At 36.7% G+C, this 20,847-nt stretch overlaps 1 protein-coding gene across 1 annotated transcript in view; it reads right to left on the bottom strand.

The window, feature by feature from the left end:
* Gphn (gephyrin) overlaps positions 1-20,847 on the bottom strand; it is a 326,333-nt gene that overhangs the window by 87,656 nt on the left and 217,830 nt on the right. The window contains exon 10 of the mRNA XM_050158607.1: positions 15,438-15,480. Coding sequence (XP_050014564.1) covers positions 15,438-15,480 — 43 coding nt within the window. The remainder of the gene's footprint in view (positions 1-15,437; positions 15,481-20,847) is intronic.

Genomic DNA, 20,847 nt, shown 5'->3' on the forward strand with positions numbered 1-20,847 from the left:
GTGATAATAAGTAGTAGTAATGAAGAAATTTACATAAAGGCCTCACTGACATGATTGATATATTGTGAGGGACACAATATCTTATTTGAAGTATTCCCAAAAAATTGCATAGCAATTAAATCACTTTGAAAATCAGAAAAATTAAAATTGAAGGTCATTATAGAAAATAACTGACCTATGCTCTTCAAAAATTTTGAGGCCATGAGAGACAAAGAAAAACATGAATAATTGTTCTAGCTTAAAGGAGTCTAAAGGGACATCACTGTTAAATGAAATGCATGAGTCTGGGTTGAATCCCAGATCAGAACAAAAGAATTATTCTTTCCCCATTTGCTATAAAGAACATTATTAGAAAAACTGGCAAAATTTAATTGGAATCAGATTATATAATAGTATTATGGTACTGTTAATTTCTTGATTTTCATAATTGTTCTGAGGTTATGTAAGAGAACGTCTTATTTCTTCTCACAAACCTCATTTACCCCTACTTCAAATGCACGCTGAAGTAGCGACTAAAGAGGCATCATGTCTGAATTTTATTCACACGTAATATGGTAAAGCATGTGCATATTAGCATGCACAGATAAATGTGGCAGCACTTAACTGTGGCAAAGTATTGATATCTGGGGAGTCTGGATGAAAAGCATGAAGAAATTCATTATGATATTCTTGTAACATTTTTCTTGAGTAGTACCTCTGTTATGAAGCAAAAAATGTTCACACATTTTCCCTGTACTTAGAGGTATTATAAAACATTCTCTTAATATTTTCTTTGAATATTGCATTAAGAAAAAAAACTCCATTTTATATTTATTTATACGTGTCTTTTCCTAACTAGATTTTCAGGGAGAAAAACTGTCTTACTATCAAGATGCTGTGCATATAGCACAGTATAGTTAAGGACCAAAGATATTGAACACATAGTATAATCTAGGACCAAAGATGCTGTGGCAATAGTATAGCATAGGACCAAAGATGTTGAGTACATAGTGTAGCCTAGGACCAAAGATGCTGTGGGGATACTATAGCCTATGACCAAAGATGCTGTGGAGATAGCATAATCGAGAACTAAAAATGCTGTGGAGATAGTATAGCCTAGGACTAAAGATGCTATGGAGATAGCATAGTCTAGGACCAAGGATGCTGAACACATGGCATAGTCTAGAGTATACTGACTGATAAAAAATGGCTATATAGACAAATAAACACTATATACAACTTCGAACATTAACATAGTCAATAAATTTAGTGTTCTATTTTACCAGAATTACAAAAATTTGATTTTTAAAAGCTAGTTGCACTGGGTCTGATGACATAACTGTAATTCTAGCACTTGGGATATACATCAGGCCAGTCTGAGCTGTACACTACAACTAACCTTGTCTTAAAAAACAACTACCAACCAACCAACCAACCAACCAACCAACCAACATACCAAAAAGCTAATAGACATTTGTAAACAATAGGCCCAAAACTGGGGTTCTCCTACTCTTACATCTTCCTACCTGATTTGGTTTTGATAATATATATGACATTACAATACTGTTTATCTGCTAACATATTTCATAATTATATCTTGTGCTTTTATGTTTCTTTTTTTGCCAAAATAAAGTACTTAAAAAGTATTTTTGTACAAGTGTTTTGCCAGCCTGAAGTCTGTGTACCATGTGTGCACCTTGTACTTGCAGAGGCCAGAGGATGTCAGATCTCTGGAACTAAAATTAGATATAGGTTTGAGCTGCCATATGAGTGCTGAGAACTGAACCAGGTTCTCTGGAAAGCAGTTAGTGTGTTCTTCACTGTGTAGCAATTTCCACAACCCACAAATTAAAATTACTATTAACTCCATCATTAAAGCAGTACAGTATTCAATATCAGACAATATATTAACCTGTTCTCACGAGTTATATTTCCATATTTTCGGACTTCTATTTCTGTATGCTTTCATGCTGCAGTCTAGTGTCATTTTATTTCATCTTGAAGCACTTTATTTAGCATATCTTATAAGCTTCCCTAAGTTTTTGTTTAGCTGTGGAAATCTTCATTTCTTTTCTGTTTTTGAAGGGTGGATTTACTGGATAAAAAAATATCTGAAAAAAGTTCTGGTCTGTAAAGATCTCCTAATATAACTAATGATGTCAATTCTTTTCTGTCTTTTTTCTTTCTGGCTTTATTTATTTATTTATTTATTTATTTATTTATTGAGATAGAAGTTCTCTGTAGCTCTGGAAATTGTCCTGGAATTAGCTCATGTAGACCAGGCTGGCCTTGAACTCACTGAGATCCACCTGCCTCTGGTGTGCTGGGATTAAAGTTGTGTGCCACTACCGCCTGGATGACATCAATTTTATGGGTGCTCCTTTGAATGTGATGAATTTGTTGTTGTTCCTTTTCAGGTTTTGCATTGTTCATGACTTAGGACAATTTGAAAATAGCATGTCTCGATGTATGCCTCTTTGGATTTATCCTAGCTTTCGCTCTTTGAGCTTAATGTACTTGCATGTGCATTTCTTTATTTAGATTTGGAATGTTTTTGGTCAATATTTCTTCAAATAAATTCTATCTCCTCCATCTCTACTTTGTTTTTCTCTATTCTTTCCTCTTATTCTCTGTCTTCCTCTCTTTTCTACACACACGTTTAAATTGATGACATACCATAAAGTCTTTTGACTTGTTTTACTTTGTTTTTTTAACTCCATAATTTCAAATGACCTGTATCTTTGTGTATATTGATTTGCTTGATCAAATCTGCTACTGAACCTTTAGAAAAATTTTCAATTCAGTTACTATTTCTTCAGCTCTAAAACTTGTTTTTATATAGTTTAAGTCTTTATTGAATTCTAATTTTGTTCATGTACTTTTTTAAAAAATTTAAAATTGTTACTTTTTTTTTTTTTAGACCACCAAGCTTTTAAAAATAATTATCTTGGATTCTGTCACATAATAATATTCTTGGTTGGATTCTGATTTATTTTGTCCTTCGATAGAGTCACGTTTCCATTTCCTTAGTAGGCTCTTTGATTCTTCCTCTTCTCCTGTTTTATGCATTTGAGAAAATAGTCACACTTCCCACTCTTTACAGACTGGCTTTCTACAGCAGAATATCCTTGTCCAATCAAGCTGGCCAGAGATTCTGGGAGGTAGGCTCCTAAGGCTTGCTTTTGGGGGGCATATCTTTTCTGGGCCTTTGCAAGTAAGTTTTCAGTTAAGAACATTTAGATTTCTTTTCCTCCTTTTCTTTCTTCTTTTTTTATAGCTTATTGTTTGCTGATTTCTGTGATAATTACCTGCAAAACTGCAGGCTCTTTGATGCTGTAATAAGCTGCAGGATATTCTCAGTGTCTCTCAAGCAACCAAAGTCCACTAGTTACCTGTCAGTACCAGTCAGGTAAGACAGAAAGCAGTGCTTGGAAAGCTTCTCAGTCTCAGGAGGTCCCTTATTCAACGATGCCCTTAATGTCTGTGCTGCTGGGGTTATACGTAGGAAGTGGTCTCCTGTGCCCATGTGTTGTAGGGTACTTCCCACTTTCTCTTCAATCAGGTTCAGTGTGTTCAGACTGATATTGAGGTCTTTAATCCATCTGGATTTGAGTTTTGTGCATGGTGATAGATATGGATCTATTTTCATTCTTCTACAGATTGATATCCAGTTTTGCCAGCACAATTTGTTGAAGATGCTCTCTTTTTTCCATTGTATACTTTTAGCTCCTTTATCGAAAATTAGGTGTTCATAGGTTTGTGGGTTAAAGTCAGGGTCTTCTATTCGATTCCATCGGTCGACTTCTCTGTTTTTATGCCAATACCAAGCTGTTTTCAATACTGTAGCTCTGTAATAGAGTTTGAAGTCAGGGATGGTAATGCCTCCAGACGTTCCTTTATTGTATAAGATTGTTTTGGCTATCCTGGGTTTTTTGTTTTTCCATATAAAGTTGATTATTGTCTTCTCCAGATCTGTGAAGAATTTTGATGGGATTTTGATGGGGATTGCATTGAATCTATAGATTGCTTTTGGTAGAATTGCCATTTTTACTATGTTGATCCTCCCAATCCAAGAGCAAGGGAGATCCTTCCATTTTCTGGTGTCCTCTTCTATTTCTTTCTTCAAAGACTTAAAGTTCTTGTCAAATAGATCTTTCACTTCCTTGGTCAGGGTTACCCCAAGATATTTTATGCTCTTTGTGGCTATCGTGAAAGGTGATGCTTCTCTGATTTCCCTCTCTGTTTCTTTATCCTTAGTGTATAGGAAGGCAACTGATTTTTTGGAGTTGATCTTGTATCCTGCCACATTACTAAAGGTGTTTATCAGCTGTAGGAGTTCTTTGGTAGAGTTTTTGGGGTCGCTTATGTATACTATCATATCATCTGCAAATAACGAAAGCTTAACTTCTTCCTTTCCAATACGAATCCCCTTGATCCCCTTATGTTGTCTTATTGCTATTGCTAGAACTTCAAGCACTATATTGAAGAGGTATGGAGAGAGTGGACATCCTTGTCTTGTTCCTGATTTTAGTGGGATGGCTTTGAGTTTTTCTCCGTTTAATTTAATGTTAGCTGTCGGCTTGCTGTAAATAGCTTTTATTATATTTAGGTATGACCCTTGTATCCTTAATCTCTCCAAGACCTTTATCATAAAGGGGTGTTGAATTTTGTCGAATGCTTTTTCAGCATCTAATGAAATGATCATATGGTTTTTTCTTTCAGTTTATTTATATAATGGATTACATTGATAGATTTGCGTATGTTGAACCAGCCCTGCATCTCTGGGATGAAGCCTACTTGATCAAAATAGCTAATTTTTCTTTTTTTTTAAATATTTATTTAATTATTATGAATACAATATTCTGTCTGTATGTACACCTGCAGGCCAGAAGAGGGCACCAGACCTCATTACAGATGGTTGTGAGCCACCATGTGGTTGCTGGGAATTGAACTCAGGACCTTTGGAAGAGCAAGCAATGCTTTTAACCTCTGAGCCATCTCTCCAGCCCAATGGCTAATTTTTCTAATGTGTTCTTGGATTCGGTTTGCCAGTATTTTATTGAGAATTTTTGTGTCGATATTCATGAGTGAGATAGGCCTGTAATTCTCTTTCTTGGTTGGGTCTTTGTGTGGTTTTGGTATCAGGGTAACCATAGCTTCATAAAAGGAATTTGGCAATGACTCTTCTGTTTCTATATTGTGAAATACATTAAGGAGTATAGGTATTAGCTCTTCTTGGAAGTTCTGGTAGAATTCTGCATTGAAACCATCTGGTCCTGGACTCTTTTTGGAAGGGAGATTTTTGATAACAGTTTCTAATTTTTTGCAACTAACAGGTCAATTTAGATCGTTCACCTGGTCTTGGTTTAGCTTTGGTATATGGTACTTATCTAACAAAATGTCCATTTCTTTTGCATTTTCCAGTTTTGTCAACATAACTTTATTAATACAGGAAATACTTAGGAACATAAAAGTTGTAAGTAATTTTATTATTTATTTCATAAACTTTACGGAAGAATTATTAAAGATAATAACACTAATGCTTTGATTCCCCCACAACAAACACCTGAACATAAATTCTTTGAGGAAGGCTGAATAGTTCATTTAATAAAGCAATGCCATACAGTGGAGCAAGAAGGAAGAAATCACTACACAGAAAGGACTACTGTGACAATTCGCATACCTGACATCTGAAGACAACTAGGAACAAAGGAGAGTGAGAGTTATGGAGACCAGTCTTCCCAGTTACCATCAGCAACCACTGTGGCAATGGAGGAGACATTTGTTGTGCTGATGCAGATGTGTAAAACCCCTCTTCCTCCAATCCCGTGCATACTCTGCTCTGAAGCTTCTCCTTCATCACCAGTGCCTAGGGCAGTGGAGCCACTGCTGTAGCAGTATGGATGCTTAAGAGCTCTATAGCTCTGTGTGTGCCCATGTTGTATTCCACATTTCCCAGGTGGCCCCCAAAGCATTGGTACTCCAGTGTTTCAGCTAGGGCACCTGCTCCCTGGGCATGGTGCTGGCTCTAGTTTGTACTCAAAAGCTGAGGTTTTTCCATGTATACTAGTGTTCCACAGCCTGACTTTAAAGTTACTTCATGGCCACTGTGCATCAGACACAGTGCCACTGCTACCACGAGGATTCCTATGAAACTGATTTGGCACTAAAAAGGAACCCCTCAGGAAGGCTGTGACATCCTCTATGGGAGAAAAGAGACCAGGATGATTTAGGAGACTTTTATCATCAATTACTCCAATAACTTTCCCCATTGCTGTAGACACTCACAGCTTGGCTGGGGAGCACTTACAAAATCTTTGCTAATGCTGACCTCAGCAGATAATATAAAAGGCTCTGCCCTTACTGGAAGTGGGGCTGCCATTCTCCATGGAGCTTGTACCCTCATATTACCACAGATGGGGCTTTCCTCTCCAGGGGCTTTCCTCTCCAAAACCAATCTGTAAAGTCTGAAACACATTACTATTTTCCCCCTGGCTGTCCTGAAACTCACTTTGTAGATCAGAGTGGTCTCAGAGATCTTCCTGCCTCTGCTTCTTGAGTGCTGGGATTAAAGGCATGTGCCACCGCTGCCCAGCCACATGACTATTTTTTATGTCCAAAGCAAAACAAAAACAAAAGTCAAAGAAACACTACCACTAAAGAAACAGTAATATTCTAGTAATCAATAGCCAAAAAATGAAAACGTATAAATGTTTGAAAAAAAAAAAAGGGTAGTTTGGAGGAAATTTAAATGAGCTAAAGAACAATGCATATAGACAATGAAACCAGAAAAACAATACAAAAGCAAACTGAGAAGTGTAACAAGGAAATAGAAAATCATAGAAAAAAAACCTAAACATGAAATTCTGGAACCAAAAAAACATAATGACTATAAAAAATTCAATAGGAAGAATCTACAAGAAGATTTCTACTTCCCATGTAGAATTGATCCATGGGGACTCTTAGGGTCCTCATTGCTGTCTAGGTTCTCTCTGTGTGAGTATGAGTTTGTAGAAGCCAAGAAAGTAGGAAAAGGCCCACGAGAGAGGGAAAATCTTTTGGGATTTAAGGATGGTAAAACACAGATGATGTGAAAGTGAAATGGAGAATAATGGGAGAGAAAGGTTTAAGTGGGGATGGAGGAATGGAGATGGGGGAGAGGAGTAGGTGTGAGGAGGGTCAGTCATAATTAAGAATGTACAATAGAGCTATTAAAAAACCCTGGTATTTTATAAGTTAATAAAAAAAGTAATAAAAATGAATTTAACAGAAGTACTGTCTGTGGGTGTTCACTGCTCCCAGAAGCCATAGCTTATTAAGTAAAAGTTCCAGTGTCAGGGTTAGACCACCACCTTCATGAGTTGTTTGTCAAGGAGGTCCTTGAGGTCTTAATTGCTCTCTAAAACTGGATGAAGACACCACAGGATATGCTTATAAGACATGGAGAAGTCAGGCCAGAAATGAGCGGGAAGCTTGGCCTCTGACCAACGATGCTAGGAAGACTACATGGGAGAGTGAAGCAAACATCAGCCTTACGCAGCTGTGCAGCCTTCATACTACTTACTGCTTATTTGGAAGGCGGAACAGATTCGCTTTGCTAGAATGGCCTGATAGTAACCACCTGCTTCTGATTCTTAAAAATACATTTGATGAAACTGAAACCTGTGTATCCTTAGATTCAAACTGTAAAATTTTACCAAGAATAATTGAGAATTACAATGGCCACATAAGAAACGTTTTGATATGAACAAATTTATTTGAGAAATACCTTAGAACAAAAAGGAAACAAAATTCCAAAAATATAATGTGTTGGAAGTTTTAATTTTAATTGCTCTGAAGAAACATCTTAAATAAATTGTATTACTGGGTGTTATAGTCCAGATGTTTCCTGCGATATTCTTTTAGCCCTTACCAGCCCATAATCAGGATCTGAAGGATTCCATCTTCCCAATGACTCTACTACAACCTTTTGTTGTGAATGAAAGTGGGATAACTCTAAGACTGCGACTATATATTTATTGTTTCCCCTTTTTTTGTTTGTATGGTATGTATATGGTGTACACCATGTGTGTGTAGTGATGTGAGTCCACTCACACATGTGATGACATAAGAGGACTTCAGGTAATTTTCTCTACTCTTCCTTGCATCATTCTTTTAAGACAGGGTTTATCCACCGAACTAGAAGCTCCCTGTTTTGTCTAGGCTAGTTAGCCAGCTAGCACCTTGGATTCAGCTATCTGTGCCCTCAGAATTGAGGGCCATGGCCAGCTTTTTTATTTTTTTAAGGTAGGTGCTGAGCTTTCAAACGCAGGTCCTTGTGCATATACAGCAAGTACTCTTATGCACTCATCCACTATCTCAAAGCTCTCTACTATATTCATAGAGTTTCTGTATCACTGTTATAAAATATATAACAAAAGAAACTTGATGGGAAATACACCTTTAATTACAGCACTCCCAGGAGGCAGAGGCAGGTGAATCTCTGTGAGTTTGAGGCCAGCCTGGTCTATGAAAGAAGTTCTAGGACAGTTAAGGATGTTAAAGAAAAACCCTGTCTTGAAAATCAAAATACAAAAGCAAAGAATGTGATCCTTTGTCTAAGGCAAAATCTACCCAGATAGCAAAAGTTATGGAGTACATTAGAGTTTATTAGAGTTTGTCAGTAAGATATGCCATTCAATTTAACTTAATACATGCCCTGGCATTATGCTTTTGGATTAGTTCATGATTTTGGAATGCTTTAGAAATAAGATTTTTGAATATACATAGGAATTATAGGCATGGCAACTAGACTAAGAGAATTCTGGGAAGAGAAAAGGCAGAAAGTCAGTCACCAAGTCAGAGGAAACAACATGAGAATGCCTTACTAAGAAAAGGTACCAAGCCATGTAACTAAACATAGACAACAATTATGGCTTAATTTAAGTTGAAAGAGCTAGTTATGAATAAGCCTGAGTGGTGCAGGACAATTCTGTACTCTGTCAATTATGTTTTAAATAAACACTGATTGGCCAATAGCCAGGCAGGAAGTATAGGTGGGACAACCAGACAGGAAGTAGAGGCAGGGCAATGAGAACAGGAGTATTCTGGGAAGAAGGAAGCCCATTCCTCTGCAGTCTTGACCAGACACAGAAGAAGCAGGATGTGATCTGCCCCGCTGAAAAAGGTACTGAGACATTTGGCTAACATGGATAAGAATAATAGGTTAATATAAGCTATAAGAGTTAATAAGAAGCCTGAGCTAATGGGCCAAGCAGTGTTTTAATGAATACAGTTCTGTGTGATTATTTCGGGGCTAAGCTAGCTGGGTGGCCAGGTCCACAAAGCAGGCCCTCATGTTACAAATGGTGCCAACATGTGGACAACTGCATCCACATAAAGCCTGAGACAGCTTGGGAAATAATTCTAGATGCAAAATAACAGCATTACGCATTTTTTTTTTTTTTTTTGGTAGCAGCAATTTCTCAGGTCTGCTCTGCTTGCTAGAGGCAAGCATGCACTCTCATTTGGGAGAGGCTTCCTGACTCAGCTTTAGCTGCAAAACCTTGCAAAGGTGGAATCATCTGGGAAGAGGGAACCTCAATTGAGAAAATGTCATCAGGTGCTGGAAAGACGGCTCAGAGGTTAGAAGCATTTGACTGCTCTTCAAGAGATCCTGAGTTCAATTCCCAGCAACAACATGGTGGCTCACAACCATCTATAATGGGATCTGGTGCCCTCTTCTGGCATGCAGGCATACATGTAGACAGAATACTGTATACATAACAAAATAATTCTAAAAAACAAGAGAGAAAATGTCATCAGATTGGGCTGTACAAAAGTCTACAGGAACATTTCCTTGATTAATGATTAATTAGGGGTACACAAGAAGGATTAGTCACCCTCACTAAGGGAAACTCAGAGGTGTCACAAAAGAATCCTAACAAATGGTAGATGGCTTATGCACACATGGTAGATTGTTTATGCATGAAAAAAATTGAAAAGAAATGGAGGCAGTATTTAGTATTGAGAGAATGAGTAACCATTAATAGCTTCTATATAATTGCAATATGGTACTACATCGTAAAAGAGAAGATTGGGAATATAAGAGCAGTCTATATAAGGAATAAGAATATTATAGTTAAGTTCAGAGAAACAGGCCATCAAGATGGTCCACTGGGTAAAGTACATGCAGCCAAGACTGATGACCTGAGTTTGATTCTCGGGATTAACATGATGGGACAAGAGAAAAGACTCCCAAGAGTTGTCTTCTGATCGCCACACCTGTGCCATGACATTGATGTTCTCACACAGATAACACACACACACATACACACACAGATACAGAAACACACCTCATCATAAAAAAAAAATTGAACCTAGAGAAAGAATAGAGTGCTGAACTTGGGTGAGGCCATGGGTATGAACACGAGTTATTGGCACAGAAATAAGATGAAAGAACACAAACTTAGAGAAATCACAAAACTATGAAGTTATGATCTTGCTTGGGCTCCATATGGACCTGAAGAGTCACAAGGCCCATCTATACGACTATTTATCCAAAGAAAATAATAAAGAATACTTGGGCAACCATGATGTCTATATAAACTCATTATAAGCCACTAGTACAGTAAGATGGTAACTGAAATGTAGTCTGTGATAGATAGAAGACAAAGTTCAAGGGACTTTGTCCTCAAAAAGTATTTTTTTTGTTTCTAATCACCATAATTACTCTCAGTGGCCTATAATTTCAGGACTACAAATTGGTGGAAACTATGCACTATAGATCATAAAGTGCAATTTTAAAGTTCATTTGTCTATTATGCTTAATTTTAGCAAACATTCAACTATCATGTCTGACCCATAGATTTTTCAAACTTAGGTCTTAGTGTGTATAAGATTTTATATCTCATTATAAAAGGCTCTCTCAGAGTCATTTATTTTGGAAAGTTGTGAAGATATGATTTCTACACATCTGATCTAATTTAAATTTATTTAAAATTTTTGTTTTTAATTTTTTTAAAGTATTCTTTTCATTTAATGTATAGATTTGTCTGCAGGAGGTGTTAGATCCCCTGGAACTAGAGTTACAGACAGTGTGAGCTGCCACATGTGTCCTGGGATTTAAACCTGTCCTTTGGAAGAATAGCCAGTGCTCTTCACTCTCCAGCCCCTTGTTTAAATTTATTAATTAATTTATTTTGCAGTGCTGGAGATTAAACTTGGGGCCTCATGAACAATAGAGAAGCATTCTACCACTGATCCATATCCAATCCAGCCCTGAATTTATTTTTTTGTAGTATTATCTAAACATCATGATCAAACAAATTCTCAAGGGTTTTAAGCGAAGTTAACAGATTCATAACACAGAAATAGAAATATTCTAATAAGTAGAATACTCATATAAAATAAACATATACACACACTGACCTATTAGAAGTTCTCAAATATGCCCCACATTTTTCTAATTCTATGCCCTAGGTTGATTTCTAACTCTCAATTCTTCTGCTTAAGTTTCCGTAGTGAATATTACTAGTAAACAGTTATGGCTTTGTGTATGTGTTGGGGACATATGTGTGTGGTGATGTGTACATATATGTGTGTGTGCAAAGGCCATTTGTAGACACTGGGTGTCCTGCTTTAATAGATTCTCTACCTTACTCCCTTGAGAAAGGTGCTTTCCTTGAACCTGGAGCGTGCCTTTTCCCCATCATCGTTATCCTGGGTGGATACTTGAGCAAGCTCCAGAATCCTCTAGTCTCCATTCCTCATTGCTGGGAATAGCTGTGCATATGGCTATGACTTGCTTTTTCCCTCTCATCGAGCTGTCTCTCCAGCCCTCCAAGTATGCTTTGATTGCTAAATAACACTGACATTCTACTACAGTATAAACTCCCATTAGTGTGGGCATCTAGCAAACCTATTTAATTCTGCTCATCCTGTACATCTACTGAAAACCAATAGGAAAAAAGATTGAATGATGTCATCAAATTTTTAAGAGACAGAAAAATAATAAAACAATTAACATTATGCAGCAATTTTCTCTGGAGGATCTCAAAGCTTTAATGGGAAAATTTTCAACAGGATTTCACTTTAAGAATTGTAGCAAGCTGCGTGGTGTCACACCTTATGGAGATGTATAATCAACTCCTGAGATGGCTAAGGCCTGACCTATGCTATGATCACAGCAATGATTATCAGCTGCCTGCATATGCGTGAACCTATGGGCAGTGCCCACCTGGCAGTTCGGGGTTGGCAACCCATGCCTACTTAAGGGCTGGGAGAGGTTTGCCCAAGGAGAGAAGGAGAGAGGAGAGAGAGAAAGTGAATAAAGTCCTGGAATAAACTGCAGTGAGAAGAGCTCCGGTGGTCGCGTCATCCTTGCTGGTCGAGGGTAGAGACGCAACTAGTGGTGGCCTCGTACGGGGAACCTCCAAACCTCTCTCCGTGGAGCCCAGAACTTGCTGCAGTCAGGGGTGCACCAAATAATCCTCAAGGTAAAGATTGGGGATCCGCGACAAAAAGCGGGTTTTATGCTCTCGCCGGTAAGAAGGGAAAGTGGGGGTAATATAGCCACGACCAAAGTGGACAGTTTAAAAATGAAACTAAAAGGAAGAATGGGATTTTAGAATGGGCGCTTCAACATCACACCTGATTTTTCTGGCTCTTAACGAGCTGTTAAAGAGCACATTGGAGAGGTTTTTAACTGAATGTGACACAATTGCCCCTTGGTTTGCCGTCTCTGGCAATCTTAATGTGTCATCCTGGGACAGGCTTGGTAGAGATCTGGATTTTGCCGCTGAACAAGCTATCAGCTGGGCTGCTAAGAGGTGCACGAGGGAGAAGGTGCACTCAGCTGACAAGAATGAATGTGCCACGGGGGTATGGCAGCTGGAGTATGTTATTAGAGGCAAGTCTATACCCTAGTCTGTCAGACATTTCTATCCATCCGAGGCTGTGTGTGACCAGCATTCAATATGACTCATGCAACTAATTTGTCTAAAGAACTGTCTAGATATCTTTTAGGTAATTGGTCTGGTGAATTCGAACAACAACTGGAAAAGTTGCGGGTGGTGATGGTGACCGCAGATTCCACACGCATGGATACCAGCCTGGCAGAAGAACTATCTTCCTGGTTTACTCCATGGATCATCTGAAGGAGTGGGCGGGAGTAGGAGCCCTAACAAGGCTTAATGGTGCTTGCCTCCCTGGTATGCCTGTGGTGCATTTGTCACATAAGGGTTTCACAGCATTGCGATGCAGTTATGATCATTCAGGCCTTCCCGGCTATTGAAGCAGGACAGTCCCCTCAAGCATGGTTATCTATATTTGAGCACAGGATGCGAGGCTTGCGCACTGCACTTGAGGTAAGCATACATCAGCCTCAAGAGCAAGTCTGATTGCATGTGGGTTGGTGTCTAGCTCCCACCTCTGTAAAATGGCACCGGACAGGTCTAGTGTTCTCTTGAGTGGATGACACCTGGACAAACACTAGTACATGTCTCATTTTTAACAGAGATCAGACCTATACTCTTACCTGTGGCTGATATAGGTATGAATAATTTGCATTAGTATAGATTTTGCTTTATTGATAGAGATTTAAGGTCAATTTTGTTATATGTATATGCATTTCTCATCTTGATTAAGGTATTGTGATTGTGTAGTTCACTTAAAATGTAATGTATATAGGTTGTTAATAGATAATCATAATAGTCAAGTTTGTAGTCATGTTAGTTAAGATTTTCTAGATGTGCACAGATATATTTTAGATAGGCATTCTTCATATTTTTCAAAGATTATAGAATATGGCATTTAAAATGTCTTAATAACTTAGGACTTTTCATGACTATGAGACACTCTGCTCCTGGCAGCACCAATCTACTTCAAGAGGAAGATGGGCATCGAAGAGGATCCTTATGGAGTTTGATAGCCATTTGGGCAAGAAATTGCTCTTGCCTGGACTATTGCATAAACTGAACACAGAGAACCCGCAGAGAGAGGACTGCTGAACTTGCCTAAAGGTGAGATGACCTTTTGGGGTTCCTGATTCATGAAAGAGTCTGCAAGACATTCTTCAGGACAAGCAGATAGTGGCTGTCTTTGAAATTTCCTGCTTTGTGAAAATGTCTGCTGGAAACTATGGGCCTGTAGGCCGAAGATGGACGCCCCAACGGTACAGAGGACCTTTGGGTGACTGTCCAGGCAGCGAGACGTCTCTGTCATTTCTAGAGTTTAAAAGTTGCTGATTTCTTGTTTGCTTAGGTAATATTGCATTCTTCTGGAGTCTTTGACGGAGTTAAGAATAGTTAGTTATAGTTTTCCTTAGTTATGATAGGTTATTGTAATTTTTACTTGATAACTGTTTTGTTATATGTAATTTTGCTATGTAAATTAAAGCCGCAACATGTGGCTTTACAAAACAAAAGGGGGAACTGTAGCGAGCTGCGTGGTGTCACACCTGATGGAGATGTATAATCAACTCCTGAGATGGCTAAGGCCTGACCTCTATACCATGATCACGCAATGATTATCAGCTGCCTGCATATGCGTGAACCTATGGGCAGTGCCCACCTGGCAGTTCAGGGCTGGCAGCCCATGCCTACATAAGGGCTGGGAGAGGTTGCCCGAGGAGAGAAGGAGAGAGGGGAAGAGAGAGAGAAAGTGAATAACGTCCTGGAATAAACTGCAGTGAGAAGAGCTCCAGTGGTCGCGTCATCCTTGCTGGACGAGGGTAGAGACGTGACAAAGAATACTAGTTTTTTTTTTTTAAAACCTATTTACAGTTTCATTTTTATAAAACAAGGAAATGAATATACAAAGTTTAGTGACCTTCAAGTTAACATTGTAGTGCTCAAACCAAAAGAGATCTTAAGGATTTTCTATTCTTGGACCAGGGACAATGTTCTATAACATTTTGCCTGTGAAAGTAAAATCTTTTGGAAATCATATTGACAAAATTATTGTTTATTACCTACCCACACCAATCCACTTTTGAGACGTGGTCTCATGATATAGCACAGGCTGGCCCAAAGCTTAGGATCTTCCTGCTTCATCCTTAAGTGCTGAAGCTACAATCATGTATGCCCAGCTTGCTTCTCCCTCTCTGGCGTTCATGAACTTACATTAGAGTTATTTTTATGTAGTCTGTCATTAAATCATTTGTGCAATCATTAAATCATTTGTGCAATGAGACTATTAAAGGGGAAGATTCTTCACCTTAATGTCACAGAGGAGCTCACTTTCACCTTAAGCTAAATGTATCAAATTCCATTCAGCTTGCAAAAATAATTAGATTTGGGGAGACATTGACTTATATTGATATTAAGAAAATTTTCAGATGGTGGATTTTATAAAATTCATATTCTTGATATAAACTTTCATCATTGCTTATCTTTGTTTTTTCATCATTCTTTAGCTCTCTGTTCTGTTGAGCCACAGTGTACATAGTTGGTAGCCTACCTGGAATGGTGACTACTTACTGGCTCTGAGAATGTTCTCCTTGCTGCTGCACCTGGACTGGACCTGCAGAAAGAGCACAAACTCAGTAATTTAGGGCTTATAATATGGACTGTAAGATAAGTATGCTTAATGGGCAAGCTCCTGAGGATTAGGAGAAAAGGTTTTATTTATCTTGGCTATCACAACATGTTAGTAAAAGTTTATTACATTTTCAGATATATTTAATTCATTTTTACTTAAAAAAGAATGAGTTCCAGAAAAATATTTAAGGTACAATATTATAAATTGGACAAAGATAATACTCAAAGCAATTTATGTGTATTTGAGATCAGTCCAGGTGGCCCTCCATGTCTGTGGGTTTCATATCTGCAGATTCAACACACTGTGGATCAAAAGGAAAAGAAAAAAAGGAGGAGAGAAAACCAACACAAAACACCAGCACTACCAACTATATCTGTACTGCACATGTGATCTTTATTTCCATGTCATTATTCCTCATGGAATACAACACAGCAATTATTTACATAGCATTCATATTGCATTAGGTTATAAAATAGTAATAAAATAGAGATGAGGGTTACAGATGTGGCTCAATGGTAGAGCACTTGCCTATTAAGCTAGAGACAATATAGAGTAGAGTATATGGTTGGATGTACTTAGGCTGTATGTAAGTAGTATATGCCATTTTATTACATGAGAATTGAATATCTTTTGGATTTGGATGTATGGAGGTCTTGATAAGAACTTATTACAGTTATTGAAGGATGACTATACATGAAAGAAATTCAATACTGTATATTCAGTTTTGAATATTAATCCTTAATCTAAAATATTTTGTATGTCTGTACTTTAATAATAACAAAATCAAAGTGAAATTAAAATTGAATATTCTCTCGTAATGATTTTTATTATATATGTGTTAACAAGGAGAAAAGAAAAATTCTTATCTGTAATATTTACCTTTGATGGTAATAACTTTTGTAATACTGATTGTAATAACTTCTTATAATACTGGCTATGAAGGATTTTTCTAGTGGAAATGAGTTAAATTCAACTCCTTTATTAGCCAGTTTAGGTGTGCATATAATTTGTCAATTAGGGGTTCTTTATGCTCTCATTGAAAAATGAAGGTTAAAGTGGCATATTTCTTTTGAAATTTGCCAAATGGCTGTATTCAATGGCCATGCTAAATGGTACTGCTTCAATTTCAGATATAACTTTATTCAAGGCCCACACCTCTTCCTCCCACTCCACAGCAGCTTGCCCCAGATGGATATATACACAACAAAGAACTTTCTATAGCTTAACACAGTCTAAAGATATATGAAACAGTTTATGAAAAGAATGTTGTAACTTAGGGTAGGTTATGGCTGTCCTTCCCTGAAAAAAGCAAATTGTTAATGTTTAAAGAAATAATAATAAAAATGAGAAGACAAAGGCAAACAATCAGCAAAAACCAAAGCAAATCATGTAAATACACACACACACACACACACACACACACACACACGGGCGCCATGCACACGCGCATACACACAGCAAAATGAACAAACAATTAAAAATGTTAGTTATTTTCCTTTGGTCCAGACTGCTTAAGTATTTTTTGGTATAGTACAATGACACTAATCCAGAAAAAGAAATTTATAAATTCTTTTATTTACAAGTCTTATCGAAGAACAATTCTGGACCAAATGAGAAAGGAATTAGTGACTTAAAATAAGACATGGAAGAAAATATGAGAACAAAGAAAAGAAAAAGCAGAAAGGGAGACTGAGGAATTAAATGTGGAAGATAAAAATAATAAAGCATAGGCTTACATAAGGGGGACAATGTATAAATGGAGAAAGCTCTACTATTTCTTATTGAAAATTCATATCCAAGAAGATAAGTGTAAATAATGAACTTTATGCAAAGTAAATAAGCAATTTGCATACCATGGAATGAAAACAAGTGTAATTCTACCACTACAGTCTAACATAGAAAAGAAACACACACCAACAGACAAATTAATAGACAAGCTTAGTAAAGAGAGATACTACATTTGAAAAAGTGACTCAACACAAGAGAACGCTAAAAGCATGGAAAGAAAATCTGGGAGAAAGAAGAAAAAGAAAGAGGAAATGTTCAAAGACAAAACAGCTCAAAGAAGTCAAATGGAAGTCAAGAAAGTCTTCAACAGGATGTGAAACAAGACGTGAAGGAGCCAAACCCATCGCGCAAAGCAATGTTTGCGAGTGGAAAGTAGCTCCTTTGGTCAGTAATAGTTACTCTTAAGTCGTAGCCTCTATTCCTCCAGAGTTCATCTTTAAGCCCTTCCAATCTAGAGTGGAGCTAGTGTATGGATAGAAACAAGAAATTTACAATGAACAGTGCAGTTCAGATGAGTAGTTCAAATTGTCTCATAAAATGTTCCAACAAATTTACACAAAGTCTATTATATACATCTGATAATGTATATAATGGGAATGGCAGTAAAGAACTCCCTGGTATTTTCTAACCAAATCAAAGCAAACAAAAACATCCTACATCTTTCCTGCTTTTCTAAATGGCTTAAAAATTAACAAAACCCCACAACTGTTTATAATACGTATAAAGAAACCCATATTGCCTTTTTATACATTAGTTTGGAACCACAAATTTCAAACAGCTCTAGAGGAGACATTTGGAGAACAAAACCAATTCAGTTCTCTGAAATAGGACCCTTTATCAAGGTTTGCAAATTGCCAAAAGTAGTGAAATTTTTTTCCCATTTATGTTACATTGGCTGTTGAACCAGATTTGAGAGAAATTATATTTTAAATTGGGGATTATAAGATTTTATTTAGTGATTTTGAAAGTATCTAAAAAAAAACCTCAAAGAAAGTAATTTTAAAAAATTTACTGTTAATGTATGTATGGAATGACTAAGCTATATGTCATATTTATAGTATTTTTTTAATAAAATCTTAATAAGGTTTTTATATAACATAATATAATAAAATTTAATTTTAAAGGAGTATCAAGTTGAGTATCAAGCTTTATTTCATTTTATTTTGTTACTAGTTTAAAAAGCAGGGAAAAAGGCAAATGTGAAAATTACTCTGAGATTATGGGATTACATTCTAAGGGAAGAAAATGAATGGTTAAATGGAAGGTATATTATAATACCTATAATTTTATTATTAAAATATTTTATTTTATTGCAATTAACAATGTTATTTTGTTGCAATTAACAGCTGGCTGGTTTTATAGCATAGATGAATGATTCTCCCTTCCACAGGAATTAAGACTAGAACAATGTAAGAACAATGTATTTATTAAAGTAAATGGAGGAAAAGAAAATAAAGGAGACTTACTGAAGACACAGGTATCCACTAATTCATCAAGATACGAGACATCAAATAATATATTTAGGCAATGTGTTTACATGTGAAATAGAATTTTTGCTTAAGATCACATTGCTTATTAATAAATCTTAAGATACGAAACAGAAAGAAAAGAAGGACAACACACAATAAATGGTAAGGAGCAAAAGCAAAATGCCTTTTTAAAAAGCTGAGAAAAATTTTAACAAGCAGCCACAATCTTTAGAGACAGATAAATTACTTACCTTACACTTAGGTCATTATAAGAATAGCACAGGGTTTAAAGTCAGCTCTTCATTATAGGAGGTACAATTGAAAGCCATAGGTTATAATAACATGAAATGCTACACAGAAATGAAGACTTTTCCAGTCCAACATGAAAAGTTAACTCTTTTGGGAGAAAATTTTAACTTACATTTAATGTAACATGAACAACTGAAGGTGTAAATGTTAAAACATATCAATAACATCTCACACCAAAAAGGGAGAAACAGAAACAGCTCAATCACTCAGGACACAGAAGTTAAATATGAATATAATTTGTGATACATTAAGGGAAGGCACATCACTCTAATGGTGAAAGATGCATGCATAATGTATAACCATTCATGTCCCCAGCTCCCAGCTCATTCATACATACAAAAAAGGTCCACTAACAATACAAGGAAAGAATGTAGTGCCAAGCTGTTATGAAGAAAGCAGGACACACGAAAGCACAGCAGTGGTCATGTGATTTGAGAGGTGTTCTTCCCTTAAACCATCCCATCACCATGCTCATTTTAAAGAAGCCAGGAAAAGATTCCCTTTCAATGCTGCGTAGCTACGAGCCCCCAGCTTGAAGCTAGAGTGTGGAATTTTGATCACCGTTCCCTGCGATGTCAGGGGCTCTCCAATGGAAGCCAGATGTGTACAGCTAGTTAGTAGGAGTATAAGGAAGTGCAAACAACAAAGATCTCTTTCCTTCTACACTTCACAGACGGGGGCAGAGGGACTACAAGAAACTAAATCAAAACCATTCCAAGGATAGGTGCATAACAATCTTAGGATGAAAATATTAAAATAAGGATCATAATTGATTGTACATAAATACTAATCCAACCTCACAAAACTAATTCCGTTGCTTCTCACCAGGCTCATTGATATTCTTTTTTTAGAAATGCTACAAACATGGCTCCCATGGAAAAAATTCTGAGCAGTTGTTCAAATGGGGTCAAAATCAAGAAGAAAATAATCATTTTCTTTGATGAATATCAAGAAAATCATTTTAAAATTTTGCATGACTAATAACTGGACAGTAATCACACTTTAAAATCAAAATTAAAATTCTGCATATTTGCTTAACTATATAATCCGAGAAGTTATCTTGTTTGGAAAGATACAATTTAATTTTTTTATATTGCTTAAAAACAAAAATGTTTATCCATTTAGAAACTAAATTTTCTATGGACTTTGCTGTCAGCAAATATTACTTAAAATATGGGCTATTCTTGTCAGTAGTAGGGTCACAAAAACTTATCAGAAAAAAAAAAGACAAAACCCCTTTGTTTTTCTGTTTTATGAATGGCATTACTTAACTCCATCTGGTTTGTTCTTTTCTTGTGACATGAATTTTTAATTCATGGATATCCCAATTTAGTGAGCAGATCTGTGACTGTGATCAGGTAATATACTTTTTCATTTTATTCTTAACAGGACAGAATAGTTTGACTTTTCCTGTAGCGTGGCTTTAGCATTTTAGGTGGCAGGTTCTCCCATAATCTTAGTTTTTCTATGGGAAATATGAAGATTTTTGTGGGGCTCAAAGGAATGAAATGTACTACAAATTTGAAGCTATAAAGAGAGAAGTGACTACCAATAGTTGCTAAGGTAGCAGATTCACTGACAGCTGGAACATACTCTGGGACTATCCTCCCTCTTTCATTACACTTTCCTCACTAGCTCCGAGGAATTTAAAGGAAGAAAATGTTATTTGTGATTAAAGAACTTGGGAAATATTTTTCATAGTTGATATAATCTAAGATGAATCTTAAAGGATGAAGAGCATTTAGATCAGAAGCTTGTCTGATGTCTAAAAGACCAAAACACA

This window comes from Alexandromys fortis, unplaced genomic scaffold, assembly GCF_014885135.2.
Source record: "Alexandromys fortis isolate MF-2015 unplaced genomic scaffold, M_Fortis_MF-2015_v1.1 scaffold_99, whole genome shotgun sequence".
NCBI lineage: Eukaryota > Metazoa > Chordata > Mammalia > Rodentia > Cricetidae > Alexandromys > Alexandromys fortis.